Source organism: Aphelocoma coerulescens, unplaced genomic scaffold (genome assembly GCF_041296385.1).
Source record: "Aphelocoma coerulescens isolate FSJ_1873_10779 unplaced genomic scaffold, UR_Acoe_1.0 HiC_scaffold_118, whole genome shotgun sequence".
In the NCBI taxonomy this organism is placed as follows: domain Eukaryota; kingdom Metazoa; phylum Chordata; class Aves; order Passeriformes; family Corvidae; genus Aphelocoma; species Aphelocoma coerulescens.
Genome location: NW_027183476.1, coordinates 811,210 through 828,437, shown reverse-complemented (window position 1 = coordinate 828,437; position 17,228 = coordinate 811,210). Strand labels below are relative to the sequence as shown.

At 58.3% G+C, this 17,228-nt stretch overlaps 1 protein-coding gene across 1 annotated transcript in view; it reads right to left on the bottom strand.

The window, feature by feature from the left end:
- LOC138100616 (heterogeneous nuclear ribonucleoprotein U-like protein 1) overlaps window positions 1–17,228 on the bottom strand; it is a gene marked incomplete at its 3' end in the record, with an annotated part of 43,174 nt that overhangs the window by 2,447 nt on the left and 23,499 nt on the right. Inside the window, 3 exon segments of the mRNA XM_068998490.1 lie at window positions 6,339–6,467; window positions 10,612–10,734; window positions 14,690–14,956. Coding sequence (XP_068854591.1) covers window positions 6,339–6,467; window positions 10,612–10,734; window positions 14,690–14,956 — 519 coding nt within the window.

The window sequence follows — 17,228 nt, the reverse complement described above, 5'->3', positions numbered from 1 at the left end:
AGGATTTGGGGAGGCACTTTCTAATGATGGCGAAAGCTGGAGAGAGTCTGGGGTCAAAAATGGGAAAAAATGGGAAAAAATGGGAAAAAACGGCAAAAAATTGGGATTTTTTAGCGATTTTTGGGGGTTTTTCCAACCGGTTTGACTGAAAAATGGAGATTTTGGGGTGGGAAAGGAGGAGTTGGGGAGGCACCGAGTCGTACACGTTGGTCTGGGGAGAAAAAGGGCGAAAACGGGAAAAAACGGGGTGAAAAGGGGAAAAAACGGGGTGAAAAGGGGAAAAAACGGGAAAAAAACGGCAAAAAATTGGGATTTTTTAGCGATTTTTGGGGATTTTTTCAGGCACTTTGACTGAAAAATGGAGATTTTGGGGTGGGAAAGGAGGATTTGGGGATGCGCCGAGCCGTACACGTTGGTCTGGGGAGAAAAAGGGCGAAAACGGGAAAAAATGGGGTGAAAAGGGGAAAAAATGGAAAAAAACAGCAAAAAATTGGGATTTTTTAGCGATTTTTGGGGATTTTTTCAGGCACTTTGACTGAAAAATGGAGATTTTGGGGTGGGAAAGGAGGATTTGGGGAGGCACTTTCTAATGATGGCGAAAGCTGGAGAGAGTCTGGGGTCAAAAATGGGAAAAAATGGGAAAAAATGGGAAAAAACGGCAAAAAATTGGGATTTTTTAGGGATTTTTGGGGATTTTTTCAGGCGGTTTGACGGAAAAATGGAGATTTTGGGGTGGGAAAGGAGGATTTGGGAACCATTTTCCAGTGCTGGGGAGAGCTGGAGAGAGTCTGGGGAGAAAAATGGGAAAAAATGGGAAAAAATGGGAAAAAATGGACAAAAAATGAGGAAAAATGGCGAAAAATTGGGGGGAAAATTGGGGAAATTGGCAAAAATTGAGAAAATTGGGAAAAGAAAAAGGGATAATTGGGAAAAATTGGGGAAAAATGGGACAAATGGAGAAAAAATCAGGAAATGGGGAAAAAGGGGGAAAAAAGGGGGAAAATGGGGAAATTGGAGAAAAAAGGGGGAAAATTGGGAAAGATTGGGGGAAAAATCAGGAAAATTGGGGAAATGGGGGAACAAAATCTGGAAAATGGGGAAAAAATGGGAAAATTTGAGAAAAAAGTGGGAAAAAATAGGAAAAATGGAGAAAAATTGGGGGAAATTGAAAAAAATTGGGGAAAATTTGGGGGAAAATTTGGGAAAAATTGGGGGGAAATTGGGGGGAAAATTTGAGAAAAATTTGGGAAAAACTGGGAAAAATTGGGGGAAAATTAGGGGGAAATTTGGGAAAAATTTGGAAGAAATTGGGGGAAAATTTGGAAAAAATTGGGGAAAATTTGGGGGAAATTTTGGGAAAACTGGGAAAAATTGGGGGGAAATTTGGGGAAAATTTGGGGGAAAAATGGGGAAATTGGAGCAAATAGGGACAAATGGGGAAAATGGGGAAAGGTTGGGGAAAAATTCGGGAAAATTGGGGAAATGGGAAAAAAAACAGGAAAATGGGGAAAAATGGGAAAATTTGGGAAAAAGTGGGAAAAGTGAGGAAAAATGGAGAAAAATTGGGGAAAATTGGGGGAAAAATGGGGGAAAATTGGTAAAAATTGGAGAAAATTGGGGAAATTTTGGGGGAAAACTTTGGGAAAAATTATGGGAAATTAGGGGGAAATTTGGGAAAAATTTGGGAAAAACTGGAGGGAAATTTGGGGGAAATTTGGGGGAAATTTGGGAAAAATTGGGGAAAATTGGGGGAAAAATGGGGAAATTGGAGCAAATGAGTAAAAATGAGGAAAATGGGGAAAGATTGGGGGAAAATTCAGAAAAATTAGGAAAATGGGGAAAAAATCAGGAAAATGGGGAAAAATGGGAAAATTTGGGAAAAAGTGGGAAAAATGAGGAAAAATGGAGAAAAATTGGAAAATTGGGGAAAATTTGGGGGAAAAAAGGGGAAAAAATAGGGGGAAATTGGAAGGAAAATTTGGGAAAAGTTTGGGAAAAACTGGGAAAAATTGGGAGAAAATTAGGAGGAAATTTGGGAAAAATTTGGAAGAAATTGGGGGAAAATTTGGGAAAAATTGGGGAAAAAATGGGGGGAAAAATTGGGAGAAAATGTGGGAAAAAACTGGAAAGAATTGGGAAAAATTGGGGAGAAATTGGGAAAAATTGGGGAAAATTTTGGGAAAACTTTGGGAAAAATTGGGGGGAAATTTGGGAAAAACTGGGAAAAATTGGGGGGAAATTTGGGGAAAATTTGGGGGAAATTGGGGAAAAATTGGGAAAAATTGGGGGAAAATTGGGGGAAAAATGGGGAAATTGGAACAAACAGGGAAAAATGGGGAAAATGGGGAAAGGTTGGGGAAAAATTCGGGAAAATTGGGGAAATGGGGAAAAAAACCAGGAAAATGGGGAAAAATGGGAAAATTTGGGAAAAAGTGGGAAAAGTGAGGAAAAATGGAGAAAAATTGGGGAAAATTGGGAAAAATTGGGGGAAAAATGGGGGAAAATTGGTAAAAATTGGAGAAAATTGGGGAAAATTTGGGGGAAAACTTTGGGAAAAATTATGGGAAATTAGGGGGAAATCTGGGAAAAATTTGGGAAAAACTGGGGGGAAATTTGGGGGAAATTTGGGGGAAATTTGGGAAAAATTGGGGAAAATTGGGGGGAAAATGGGGAAATTGGAGCAAATGAGTAAAAATGGGGAAAATGGGGAAAGATTGGGGAAAAATTCAGAAAAATTAGGAAAATGGGGAAAAAATCAGGAAAATGGGAAAAAAATGGGAAAATTTGAGAAAAAAGTGGGAAAAATGAGGAAAAATGGAGAAAAATTGGGGGAAATTGGGGAAAATTGGGAAAAATTGGGAAAAAATTGGGGGGAAATTTGGGAAAAATTGGGTAAGAATTGGGGAAAAATGAGGGGAAATTTGGGAAAAATTGGGGGAAAATTGGGGAAAAATGAGGGGAAATTTGGGCTTTGGGGGAGTTTTTGTTCTGCTCGGCCAAAAAAAAAGGGGGAATTTGGGGTGGAAAAGGGGAAATTTGGGAAAAGAGAAGGGGAAATTCCCAGGATGGGCAGCACAGGGAGCCCAGGGTGGGCACAGGAACCTCAGGGATGGGCACAGGGAGCCCAGGGTGGCACAGGGAGCCCAGGGATGGCACAGGGAGCCCAGGGTGGGCACAGGGAGCCCAGGGATGGGCAAAGGGATGCCAGGCTGGCACTTGCTCCAGGATGGGCACAAGGACCCCTGGATGGCAGAGGGACCCCAGGAATGGGCACAGGGAGCCCAGGGATGGGCAAGGGGACCCCAGGGATGGGCACAGGGACCCCAGGGATGGGCAAGGAGATGCCAGGGTGGAGGTGACAGGAACCCCAGGAGGTGACAGGGACCCCAGGGATGGGCACAGGGACCCCCAGGATGGGCACAGGGACCCCAGGGTGGGCACAGGGACCCCAGGGTGGGCACAGGGACCCCAAGGATGGGCACAGGGACACAAGGGATGGGCACAGGGAGCCCAGGGTGGCACAGGGAGCCCAGGGTGGGCACAGGGACCCCAAGGATGGGCACAGGGACCCAAGGGATGGGCACAGGGAGCCCAGGGTGGCACAGGGAGCCCAGGGTGGAACACGGACCCCTGGGTGGGCACAGGGAGCCCAGGGATGGCACAGGGAGCCCAGGGTGGGCACAGGGAGCCCAGGGTGGCACAGGGACCTCAGGGATGGGCACAGGGAGCCCAGGGTGGCACAGGGACCTCAGGGATGGGCACAGGGAGCCCAGGGTGGAACACGGAGCCCTGGGTGGGCACAAGGAGCCCAGGGATGGGCACAGGGACCCCAGGGATGGGCAAAGGGATGCCAGGGATGGGCACAGGGACCCCAGGGATGGGCAAAGGGATGCCAGGCTGGTACCTGGTCCAGGATGGGCACAAGGACCCCAGGATGGCAGAGGGACCCCAGGGATGGGCACAGGGACCCCAGGGATGGGCAAGGGGATGCCAGGGTGGAGGTGACAAGAACCCCAGGAGGTGACAGGGACCCCAGGGGTGGCACAGGGACCCCCAGGATGGGCACAGGGACCCCAGGATGGGCACAGGGATCCCAAGGATGGGCACAGGGACCCAAGGGATGGGCACAGGGAGCCCAGGGTGGCACAGGAACCTCAGGGTGGAACAGGGAGCTCAGGGATGGGCACAGGAACCTCAGGGATGGGCACAGGGAGCCCAGGGTGGAACACGGAGCCCTGGGTGGGCACAAGGAGCCCAGGGATGGGCACAGGGACCCCAGGGATGGGCAAAGGGATGCCAGGCTGGCACCTGGTCCAGGATGGGCACAAGGACCCCAGGATGGCAGAGGGACCCCAGGGATGGGCACAGGGACCCCAGGGATGGGCAAGGAGATGCCAGGGTGGAGGTGACAGGAACCCCAGGAGGTGACAGGGACCCCAGGGATGGGCACAGGGAGCCCAGGGTGGGCACAGGGACCCCAAGGGTGGGCACAGGGACACAAGGGATGGGCACAGGGAGCCCAGGGTGGCACAGGGAGCCCAGGGTGGGCACAGGGACCCCAAGGATGGGCACAGGGACCCAAGGGATGGGCACAGGGAGCCCAGGGTGGCACAGGGAGCCCAGGGTGGAACACGGACCCCTGGGTGGGCACAGGGAGCCCAGGGATGGCACAGGGAGCCCAGGGTGGGCACAGGGAGCCCAGGGTGGCACAGGGACCTCAGGGATGGGCACAGGGAGCCCAGGGTGGCACAGGGACCTCAGGGATGGGCACAGGGAGCCCAGGGTGGAACACGGAGCCCTGGGTGGGCACAAGGAGCCCAGGGATGGGCACAGGGACCCCAGGGATGGGCAAAGGGATGCCAGGGATGGGCACAGGGACCCCAGGGATGGGCAAAGGGATGCCAGGCTGGTACCTGGTCCAGGATGGGCACAAGGACCCCAGGATGGCAGAGGGACCCCAGGGATGGGCACAGGGACCCCAGGGATGGGCAAGGGGACCCCAGGGATGGGCACAGGGACCCCAGGGATGGGCAAGGGGATGCCAGGGTGGAGGTGACAAGAACCCCAGGAGGTGACAGGGACCCCAGGGGTGGCACAGGGACCCCCAGGATGGGCACAGGGACCCCAGGATGGGCACAGGGATCCCAAGGATGGGCACAGGGACCCAAGGGATGGGCACAGGGAGCCCAGGGTGGCACAGGGACCTCAGGGTGGAACAGGGAGCTCAGGGATGGGCACAGGAACCTCAGGGATGGGCACAGGGAGCCCAGGGTGGAACACGGAGCCCTGGGTGGGCACAAGGAGCCCAGGGATGGGCACAGGGACCCCAGGGATGGGCAAAGGGATGCCAGGCTGGCACCTGGTCCAGGATGGGCACAAGGACCCCAGGATGGCAGAGGGACCCCAGGGATGGGCACAGGGAGCCCAGGGATGGGCAAGGGGACCCCAGGGTGGAGGTGACAAGAACCCCAGGAGGTGACAGGGACCCCAGGGGTGGCACAGGGACCCCCAGGATGGGCACAGGGACCCCAGGGGTGGCACAGGGACCCCAGGATGGGCACAGGGATCCCAAGGATGGGCACAGGGACCCAAGGGATGGGCACAGGGAGCCCAGGGTGGCACAGGGAGCCCAGGGTGGAACAGGGACCCCAGGGATGGGCAAGGGGACCCCAGGGATGGGCACAGGGACCCCAGGGATGGGCAAGGAGATGCCAGGGTGGAGGTGACAGGAACCCCAGGAAGTGACAGGGACCCCAGGATGGGCACAGGGACCCCAGGGTGGGCACAGGGACCCCAGGGATGGGCACAGGGAGCCCAGGGTGGAACACGGACCCCAGGGATGGGCACAGGGAGCCCAGGGATGGGCAAGGGGATGCCAGGGATGGCACTGGGACCCAGGGATGGGCAAGGGGACCCCAGGGATGGGCACAGGGAGCCCAGGGATGGGCAAGGGGATGCCAGGGTGGAGGTGACAAGAACCCCAGGAGGTGACAGGGACCCCAGGATGGGCACAGGGACCCCCAGGATGGGCACAGGGATCCCAAGGATGGGCACAGGGACCCAAGGGATGGGCACAGGGAGCCCAGGGTGGCACAGGGAGCCCAGGGTGGAACAGGGACCCCAGGGATGGGCAAGGGGACCCCAGGGATGGGCACAGGGAGCCCAGGGATGGGCAAGGAGATGCCAGGGTGGAGGTGACAAGAACCCCAGGAGGTGACAGGGACCCCAGGATGGGCACAGGGACCCCCAGGATGGGCACAGGGACCCCAGGATGGGCACAGGGACCCCAGGAGTGGCACAGGGACCCCAGGGGTGGCACGGGGATGCCCGGCTGGCACCTGGTCCAGGATGTAGTTGCGGCGCTTGCGGGCGGCGATCTGGATGAGGCGGTTCAGGCACTGCGTGGCCTGGTGGATCAGCACGTCCCAGCGGCCGGCGTAGTTCCGCTGCCGCCGCAGCCCCATCACCTGGGCACAGGGACACCCAGTGGCACCCAGAGTCACCCCAGTGCCACCCAGTGTCCCCCAGTGTCCCCAGTCCCAGCCCTGCTGGATCAGCACGTCCCAGCGGCCGGCGTAGTTCCGCTGCCGCCGCAGCCCCATCACCTGGGCACAGGGACACCCAGTGGGACCCCAGTGGCACCCAGTGGCACCCAGTGTCACCCAGAGTCACCCCAGTGTCACCCAGTGTCACCCAGTGTCCCCCAGTGTCCCCAGTCCCAGCCCTGCTGGATCAGCACGTCCCAGCGGCCGGCGTAGTTCCGCTGCCGCCGCAGCCCCATCACCTGGGCACAGGGACACCCAGTGGCACCCAGTGGCACCCAGTGGCACCCTGAGCCACCCCAGTGTCCCCAGTGTCCCCAGTATCCCCAGTCCCAGCCCTGCTGGATCAGCACGTCCCAGCGGCCGGCGTAGTTCCGCTGCCGCCGCAGCCCCATCACCTGGGCACAGGGACACCCAGTGGCACCCAGTGGCACCCAGTGGCACCCCAGTGGCACCCCAGTGTCACCCTGAGCCACCCCAGTGTCCCCAGTGTCCCCCAGTGTCCCCAGTCCCAGCCCTGCTGGATCAGCACGTCCCAGCAGCCGGCGTAGTTCCGCTGCCGCCGCAGCCCCATCACCTGGGCACAGGGACACCCAGTGGCACCCAGTGGCACCCAGTGGCACCCTGAGCCACCCCAGTGTCCCCCAGTGTCACCCAGTGTCACCCCAGTGTCCCCCAGTATCCCCAGTCCCAGCCCTGCTGGATCAGCACGTCCCAGCGGTCGGTGCAGTTCCGCTGCCGCCGCAGCCCCATCACCTGGGCACAGGGACACCCAGTGGGACCCCAGTGGCACCCAGTGGCACCCAGTGGCACCCTGAGCCACCCCAGTGTCCCCCAGTATCCCCAGTCCCAGCCCTGCTGGATCAGCACATCCCAGCGGCCGGCGCAGTTCCGCTGCCGCCGCAGCACCATCACCAGGCCATCAATCACACCCAGTGGCACCCAGTGGCACCCAGTGGCACCCAGAGCCACCCCAGTGGCACCCAGTGTCACCCAGAGTCACCCCAGTGTCACCCCAGTGTCCCCAGTCCCAGCCCTGCTGGATCAGCACGTCCCAGCGGCCGGCGCAGTTCCGCTGCCTCCGCAGCCCCATCACCTGGGCATCAATCACACCCAGTGGCACCCTGAGCCACCCCAGTGTCACCCAGTGCCACCCAGTGTCCCCAGTATCCCCAGTCCCAGCCCTGCTGGATCAGCACGTCCCAGCGGCCGGTGCACTTCCGCTGCTGCCGCAGCCCCATCACCTGGGCACAGGGACACCCAGTGGCACCCTGAGCCACCCCAGTGGCACCCAGTGTCACCCAGAGTCACCCCAGTGTCACCCAGTGTCACCCAGTGTCCCCCAGTGTCCCCAGTCCCAGCCCTGCTGGATCAGCACGTCCCAGCAGCCGGCGTAGTTCCGCTGCCGCCGCAGCCCCATCACCTGGGCACAGGGACACCCAGTGGCACCCAGTGGCACCCAGAGCCACCCCAGTGGCACCCAGTGTCACCAGTGTCACCCAGAGCCACCCCAGTGTCACCCAGAGTCACCCCAGTGTCACCCAGTGTCACCAGTGTCACCCAGAGCCACCCCAGTGTCACCCAGAGTCACCCCAGTGTCACCCAGTGTCACCCTGAGCCACCCCAGTGTCCCCAGTCCCAGCCCAGTGTCCCCTCCCAGTGTCCCCCACCCTCATCTTGTCCATGATGGCGTTGGTGCCCAGGATGTCCCAGTGTCCCCCCAGTGTCCCCTCCCAGTGTCCCCAGTCCCATCCCAGTGTCCCCAGTATCCCGTACCCTCATCTTGTCCATGATGGCGTTGGTGCCCAGCATGTCCCAGTGTCCCCCCAGTGTCCCCTCCCAGTGTCCCCAGTGCCATCCCAGTGTCCCCAGTGTCCCGTACCCTCATCTTGTCCATGATGGCGTTGGTGCCCAGCATGTCCCAGTGTCCCCAGTCCCATCCCAGTGTCCCCAGTGTCCCGTACCCTCATCTTGTCCATGATGGCGTTGGTGCCCAGCATGTCCCAGTGTCCCCAGTCCCATCCCAGTGTCCCCAGTGTCCCCCCCCAGTGTCCCATACCCTCATCCAGTCCATGATGGCGTTGGTGCCCAGCATGTCCCAGTGTCCCCAGTCCCATCCCAGTGTCCCCTCCCAGTGTCCCCAGTGTCACCCAGTGTCCCCAGTCCCATCCCAGTGTCCCCAGTATCCCCAGTGTCCTGTACCCTCATCTTGTCCATGATGGCGTTGGTGCCCAGGATGTCCCAGTGTCCCCAGTCCCATCCCAGTGTCCCCTCCCAGTGTCCCCAGTGTCACCCAGTGTCCCCCAGTCCCATCCCAGTGTCCCCAGTCCCATCCCAGTGACCTGTACCCTCATCTTGTCCATGATGGCGTTGGTGCCCAGCATGTCCCAGTGTCCCCAGTCCCATCCCAGTGTCCCATCCCAGTGTCCCCAGTGTCCCCTACCCTCATCTTGTCCATGATGGCGTTGGTGCCCAGGATGTCCCAGTGTCCCCAGTCCCATCCCAGTGTCCCCAGTATCCCATACCCCCATCTTGTCCATGATGGCGTTGGTGCCCAGCATGTCCCAGTGTCCCCTCCCAGTGTCCCCAGTCCCATCCCAGTGTCCCCAGTATCCCGTACCCTCATCCTGTCCATGATGGCGTTGGTGCCCAGCATGTCCCAGTGTCCCCAGTCCCATCCCAGTGTCCCCAGTGTCCCCTACCCTCATCTTGTCCATGATGGCGTTGGTGCCCAGCATGTCCCAGTGTCCCCAGTCCCATCCCAGTGTCCCCAGTGCCATCCCAGTGTCCCCAGTATCCCGTACCCTCATCTTGTCCATGATGGCGTTGGTGCCCAGCATGTCCCAGTGTCCCCTCCCAGTGTCCCCAGTCCCATCCCAGTGTCCCCAGTATCCCATACCCTCATCCTGTCCATGATGGCGTTGGTGCCCAGCATGTCCCAGTGTCCCCAGTCCCATCCCAGTGTCCCCAGTCCCATCCCAGTGTCCCCTCCCAGTGTCCCCAGTGTCACCCAGTGTCCCCAGTCCCATCCCAGTGTCCCCAGCGTCCCCCCCCAGTGTCCCATACCCTCATCCTGTCCATGATGGCGTTGGTGCCCAGCATGTCCCAGTGTCCCCAGTCCCATCCCAGTGTCCCCAGTCCCATCCCAGTGTCCCCTCCCAGTGTCCCCAGTGTCACCCAGTGTCCCCAGTCCCATCCCAGTGTCCCCAGTGTCCCCAGTGTCCTGTACCCTCATCCTGTCCATGATGGCGTTGGTGCCCAGCATGTCCCAGTGTCCCCAGTCCCATCCCAGTATCCCGTACCCTCATCTTGTCCATGATGGCGTTGGTGCCCAGCATGTCCCAGTGTCCCCAGTCCCATCCCAGTGTCCCCAGTATCCCCCACCCTCATCTTGTCCATGATGGCGTTGGTGCCCAGCATGTCCCAGTGTCCCCAGTCCCATCCCAGTATCCCCAGTGCCATCCCAGTGTCCCCAGTATCCCATACCCTCATCTTGTCCATGATGGCGTTGGTGCCCAGGATGTCCCAGTGTCCCCAGTCCCATCCCAGTGTCCCCAGTGTCCCGTACCCTCATCTTGTCCATGATGGCGTTGGTGCCCAGGATGTCCCAGTGTCCCCAGTCCCATCCCAGTGTCCCCAGTATCCCGTACCCTCATCTTGTCCATGATGGCGTTGGTGCCCAGCATGTCCCAGTGTCCCCAGTCCCATCCCAGTGTCCCCAGTATCCCGTACCCTCATCTTGTCCATGATGGCGTTGGTGCCCAGGATGTCCCAGTGTCCCCAGTCCCATCCCAGTGTCCCCAGTATCCCCCACCCTCATCTTGTCCATGATGGCGTTGGTGCCCAGCATGTCCCAGTGTCCCCAGTCCCATCCCAGTGTCCCCAGTGTCCCGTACCCTCATCTTGTCCATGATGGCGTTGGTGCCCAGCATGTCCCAGTGTCCCCAGTCCCATCCCAGTGTCCCCAGTATCCCGTACCCTCATCTTGTCCATGATGGCGTTGGTGCCCAGCATGTCCCAGTGTCCCCAGTCCCATCCCAGTGTCCCCAGTGTCCCCAGTATCCCATACCCTCATCTTGTCCATGATGGCGTTGGTGCCCAGGATGTTGTACTTCTTGCCGGGGTTGGCGGCCGCGTGCTTCACCGCCCACGTCGTCTTCCCCGCCGCCGGCAGCCCCACCATCATCAGGATCTGGGGTGACACGGACACCTCGGGGTCACCTCGGGGATGGGACACCCCCAGGGCCACCCTGGGACACCCCAGTGTCCCTCAGAGCCACCCCAGTGTCCCTGTGACCCACCCCGACAGCCCCACCATCATCAGGATCTGGGGTGACACGAACACCTTGGGGTCACCTCGGGGTCACCTCGGGGATGGGACACCCCCAGGGCCACCCCAGAGCCACCCCAGTGTCCCTCAGAGCCACCCCAGTGTCCCTCAGAGCCACCCCAGCAGCCCCACCATCACCAGGATCTGGGGTGACAGGGACACTTCGGGGTCACCCTGGGGTCACCTTGGAGATGGGACACCCCCAGGGTCACCCAGAGCCACCCCAGTGTCCCTGTGACCCACCCCGGCAGCCCCAGCATCATCAGGATCTGGGGTGACAGGGACACCCTGGGGTCACCTCAGGGATGGGACACCCCCAGAGCCACCCCAGTGTCCTTCAGAGCCACCCCAGAGCCACCCCAGTGTCCCTCAGAGCCACCCCAGTGTCCCTGTGACCCATCCTGGCAGCCCCACCATCACCAGGATCTGGGGTGACAGGGACACCCTGGGGTCACCTTGGGGATGGGACACCCCCAGGGCCACCCTGGGACACCCCAGTGTCCCTCAGAGCCACCCCAGAGCCACCCCAGTGTCCCTCAGAGCCACCCCAGAGCCACCCCGGCAGCCCCAGCATCATCAGGATCTGGGGTGACAGGGACACCTCGGGGTGACCTCAGGGTGACCTCGGGGATGGGACACCCCCAGAGCCACCCTGGGACACCCCACAGCCACCCCAGAGTCCCCCACTCCAATGTCCCCAAGGTGTCCCCATGTCCCCAGGGTGTCCCCAAGGTGTCTCCAAGGTGGCCCCAAGGTGCCCCCAGGATGTCCCCAATGTCCCCATGATGTCCCCAGGATGTCCCCAGGTGTTCCCAAGGTGTCCCCAAGGTGTCCCCAATGTCCCCAGGGTATCCCCAGGGTGCCCCCAGGATGTCCCCAGAGTGTCCCCAATGTTCCCAAGGTGTCCCCAATGTCCCCAGGGTGTCCCCAGTATCCCCAGGGTGTCCCCAATGTCCCCAAGGTGTCCCCAATGTCCCCACGGTGTCCCCAGGGTGTCCCCAATGTCCCCAAGGTGTCCCCAATGTCCCCAGGGTGTCCCCAGGGTGTCCCCAATGTTCCCAAGGTGTCCCCAATGTCCCCAGGGTGTCCCCAGGGTGTCCCCAGGGTGTCCCCAGGGTATCCCCAATGTCCCCAGGGTGTCCCCGATGTCCCCAAGGTGTTCCCAATGTCCCCAGGGTGTCCCCAGGGTGTCCCCACCTCGCACTCAGCCTTGCTCTTGGGCCCCAGGGTGCCGTGGAGGCTCTGGCCCCATGTCCCCAGGGTGTCCCCAGGGTGTCCCCAGGGTGTCCCCAATGTCCCCAGGGTGTCCCCAGGGTGTCCCCAATGTCCCCAGGGTGTCCCCAATGTCCCCAAGGTGTCCCCAGGTTGTCCCTGATGTCCCCAGGGTGTCTCCAAGGTGTCCCCAATGTCCCCAGGCTATCCCCAGGATGTCCCCAGGATGTCCCCAGGGTGTCCCCAGGATGTCCCCAGGATGTCCCCAGGGTGTCCCCAGGATGTCCCCAGGATGTCCCCAATGTCCCCAATTTCCCCAGCGTGTCCCCAATGTCCCCAGGGTGTCCCCAATGTCCCCAAGGTGTCCCCAGGGTGTCCCCACCTCACACTCAGCCTTGCTCTTGGGCCCCAGGGTGCTGCGGAGGCGCTGGCCCCATGTCCCCTGGGTGTCCCCAGGGTGTCCCCAGGGTGTCCCCGATGTCCCCAGGGTGTCCCCAATGTCCCCAGGGTGTCCCCAGGGTGTCCCCACCTCGCACTCAGCCTTGCTCTTGGGCCCCAGGGTGCCATGGAGGCGCTGGCCCCCGTGTCGCCAGGGTGTCCCCAGGGTGTCCCCAGGGTGTCCCTGATGTCCCCAGGGTGTCCCCAATGTCCCCATGATGTCCTCAGGATGTCCCCAAGGTGTCCCCAGGTTGTCCCTGATGTCCCCAGGGTGTCCCCAGGGTGTCCCCAATGTCCCCAGGATGTCCTCAGGGTGTCCCCAGTGTCCCCAGGGTGTCCCCAGGGTGTCCCCAATGTCCCCAGGGTGTCCCCAATGTCCCCATGCTGTCCTCAGGATGTCCCCAAGGTGTCCCCAGGTTGTCCCTGATGTCCCCAGGGTGTCCCCAGGGTGTCCCCAATGTCCCCAGGGTGTCCCCAATGTCCCCAAGGTGTCCCCAGGTTGTCCCTGATGTCCCCAGGGTGTCTCCAAGGTGTCCCCAATGTCCCCAGGCTATCCCCAGGATGTCCCCAGGATGTCCCCAGGGTGTCCCCAGGATGTCCCCAGGATGTCCCCAATGTCCCCAATTTCCCCAGGGTGTCCCCAATGTCCCCAAGGTGTCCCCAATGTCCCCACCTCACACTCAGCCTTGCTCTTGGGCCCCAGGGTGCTGCGGAGGCGCTGCCCCCGTGTCCCCAGGGTGTCCCCAGGGTGTCCCCAGGGTATCCCCAATGTCCCCAGGGTGTCCCCGATGTCCCCAAGGTGTCCCCAATGTCCCCAGGGTGTCCCCAGGGTGTCCCCACCTCGCACTCAGCCTTGCTCTTGGGCCCCAGGGTGCCGTGGAGGCGCTGGCCCCATGTCCCCACGGTGTCCCCAGGGTGTCTCCAGGGTGTCCCCAATGTCCCCATGATGTCCTCAGGATGTCCCCAAGGTGTCCCCAGGTTGTCCCTGATGTCCCCAGGGTGTCCCCAGGGTGTCTCCAATGTCCCCAAGGTGTCCCCAGGGTGTCCCCAATGTCCCCAAGGTGTCCCCAATGTCCCCAGGGTATCCCCAGGATGTCCCCAGGGTGTCCCCAGGGTGTCCCCAGGGTGTCCCCAATGTCCCCAGGATGTCCCCAGGGTGTCCCCAGGATGTCCCCAGGATGTCCCCAGGGTGTCTCCAGGGTGTCCCCAAGGTGTCCCCAGGGTGTCCCCAATGTCCCCACCTCACACTCAGCCTTGCTCTTGGACCCCAGGGTGCCGTGGAGGCACTGGCCCCACGTCCCCTGGGTGTCCCAATGTCCCCAATGTCCCCAGGGTGTCCCCAAGGTGTCCCCAATGTCCCCAGGGTGTCCCCAGGGTGTCCCCACCTCGCACTCAGCCTTGCTCTTGGGCCCCAGGGTGCCGCGGAGGCGCTGGCCCCATGTCCCCAGGATGTCCCCAGGGTGTCCCCAGGGTGTCCCCAGGGTGTCCCCAAGGTGTCCCCAGGTTGTCCCTGATGTCCCCAAGGTGTCCCCAAGGTGTCCCCAATGTCCCCAGGGTATCCCCAGGATGTCCCCAGGGTATCCCCAGGATGTCCCCAGGGTGTCCCCAATGTCCCCAATTTCCCCAGGGTGTCCCCAAGGTGTCCCCAAGATGTCCCCAGGGTGTCCCCAATGTCCCCACCTCGCACTCAGCCTTGCTCTTGGGCCCCAGGGTGCCGCGGAGGCGCTGGCCCCATGTCCCCAGGGTGTCCCCAGGTTGTCCCCGATGTCCCCAGGGTATCCCCAGGGTGTCCCAGGGTGTCCCCAATGTCCCCAGGGTATCCCCAGGGTGTCCCCAGGGTGTCCCCAATGTCCCCAGGGTGTCCCCAATGTCCCCACCTCGCACTCAGCCTTGCTCTTGGGCCCCAGGGTGCCGCGGAGGCGCTGGCCCCATGTCCCCAGGGTGTCCCCAGGGTGTCCCTGATTTCCCCAGGGTGTCCTCGATGTCCCCAGGGTGTCCCCAATGTCCCCAAGGTGTCCCCAATGTCCCCAGGGTGTCCCAGGGTGTCCCCAGGGTGTCCCCAGGGTGTCCCCAAGGTGTCCCCAGGTTGTCCCCAATGTCCCCAAGGTGTCCCCAATGTCCCCAATGTCCCCAGGGTGTCCCCAGGGTGTCCCCAGGGTGTCCCCACCTCGCACTCAGCCTTGCTCTTGGGCCCCAGGGTGCCGCGGAGGCGCTGGCCGAGCGGGAGGTGCTGGATGAGGGTGAAGCCGGCGGGCAGTGGCCAGAAGGGCTCCGGCCGCTGGCCAAAGTTGAACTCCACGGCGCAGTTCTTGACCAGCACGTGCGGGAAGAGGGCGCGGCCGGCCAGCGAGTCCTTGGGCACGCGGAACGCCAGCCCCAGCCAGTGGCCGTTCTTCTGGAAGGACAGCTCCACCTCCTCGCCCGCCTCGAAGTCCTGGGGGAAAAACGGGCAGGAACGGTGAAAAATGGGAAAAATGGGGAGAAATGGGGAAAAAATGGGGAAAAATGGGGAAAAAGTGGGGAAGAAATGGGGAAAAATGGCCAAAAAATGGCCAAAAAATGGGGAAAAACAGCCAAAAAAAGGGGAAAAAATGGGGGAAAATGGGGGGAAAAAATGGGGAAAAAATGGGGAAAAAATGGGGAAAAAACGGGGAAAAATGGCCAAAAAATGGCCAAAAAATGGCCAAAAAATGGGGAAAAACAGCCAAAAAAAGGGGAAAAAATGGGGGAAAATGGGGGGAAAAAATGGGGAAAAAATGGGGAAAAAATGGGGAAAAAACGGGGAAAAATGGCCAAAAAATGGCCAAAAAATGGCCAAAAAATGGCCAAAAAATGGGGAAAAACAGCCAAAAAACGGGGAAAAAATGGGGGAAAATGGGGGGAAAAAATGGGGAAAAAATGGGGAAAAAATGGGGGAAAAATGGGGAAAAAACGGGGAAAAATGGCCAAAAAATGGCCAAAAAATGGCCAAAAAATGGGGAAAAACAGCCAAAAAAAGGGGAAAAAATGGGGGAAAATGGGGGGAAAAATGGGGAAAAAATGGGGAAAAAATGGGGAAAAAATGGGGGAAAAAATGGGGAAAAAACGGGGAAAAATGGCCAAAAAATGGCCAAAAAATGGGGAAAAAATGGGGAAAAATGGGGAAAAACAGCCAAAAAAAGGGGAAAAAATGGGGGAAAATGGGGGGAAAAAATGGGGAAAAAATGGGGAAAAATGGGGAAAAAATGGGGGAAAAATTGGGGAAAAACGGGGAAAAATGGCCAAAAAATGGCCAAAAAATGGCCAAAAAATGGGGAAAAACAGCCAAAAAAAGGGGAAAAAATGGGGGAAAATGGGGGGAAAAAATGGGGAAAAAATGGGGAAAAAATGGGGAAAAAACAGGGGAAAATGGCCAAAAAATGGCCAAAAAATGGCCAAAAAATGGGGAAAAACAGCCAAAAAACGGGGAAAAAATGGGGGAAAATGGGGGGAAAAAATGGGGAAAAAATGGGGAAAAAATGGGGGAAAAATGGGGAAAAAACGGGGAAAAATGGCCAAAAAATGGCCAAAAAATGGCCAAAAAATGGGGAAAAACAGCCAAAAAAAGGGGAAAAAATGGGGGAAAATGGGGGGAAAAATGGGGAAAAAATGGGGAAAAAATGGGGAAAAAATGGGGGAAAAAATGGGGAAAAAACGGGGAAAAATGGCCAAAAAATGGCCAAAAAATGGGGAAAAAATGGGGAAAAATGGGGAAAAACAGCCAAAAAAAGGGGAAAAAATGGGGGAAAATGGGGGGAAAAAATGGGGAAAAAATGGGGAAAAATGGGGAAAAAATGGGGGAAAAATTGGGGAAAAACGGGGAAAAATGGCCAAAAAATGGCCAAAAAATGGGGAAAAACAGCCAAAAAAAGGGGAAAAAATGGGGGAAAATGGGGGGAAAAAATGGGGAAAAAATGGGGAAAAAACGGGGAAAAAATGGGGAAAAAATGGGGAAAAAACGGGGGAAAAATGGGGAAAAAACGGCCAAAAACGGGGGAAAAATGGGGAAAAATGGGGAAAAACCGGGGAAAAAATGGGGAAAAATAGCCCAAAAATGGCCAAAAAATAGGGAAAAAATGGGGAAAAATAGCAAGAAAATGGCCAAAACATGGCCAAAAAATGGGGAAAAACGGCCAAAAAAGGGGGGGAAAATGGGGGAAAAATGGGGAAAAAATGGGGGAAAAAATGGGGGAAAAATGGGGAAAAACTGGGGCAAATGGGGATAGAATGGCAGCCTTGAGGAACGGCAGCCCCAGGCAGGGGCCGCTCTTCTGGAAGGAACAGCTCCAGCTCCTCGCCCGCCTCGAAATCCTGGGGGAAAAACGGGCAGGAACGGTGAAAAATGGGAAAAATGGGGAGAAAGTGGGGAAAAAATGGGGAAAAATGGCCAAAAAATGGCCAAAAAATGGCCAAAAAATGGGGAAAAACAGCCAAAAAAAGGGGAAAAAATGGGGGAAAATGGGGGGAAAAAATGGGGAAAAAAATGGGGAAAAAATGGGGAAAAAATGGGGAAAAAACGGGGAAAAATGGCCAAAAAATGGCCAAAAAACGGGGAAAAAACGGGGGAAAAATGGGGAAAAAACGGGGAAAAAACAGGGAAAAAATGGGGAAAAAATGGGGGGAAAATGGGGAAAAATAGCAAGAAAATGGCCAAAAAATGGCCAAAAAATGGGGAAAAACGGCCAAAA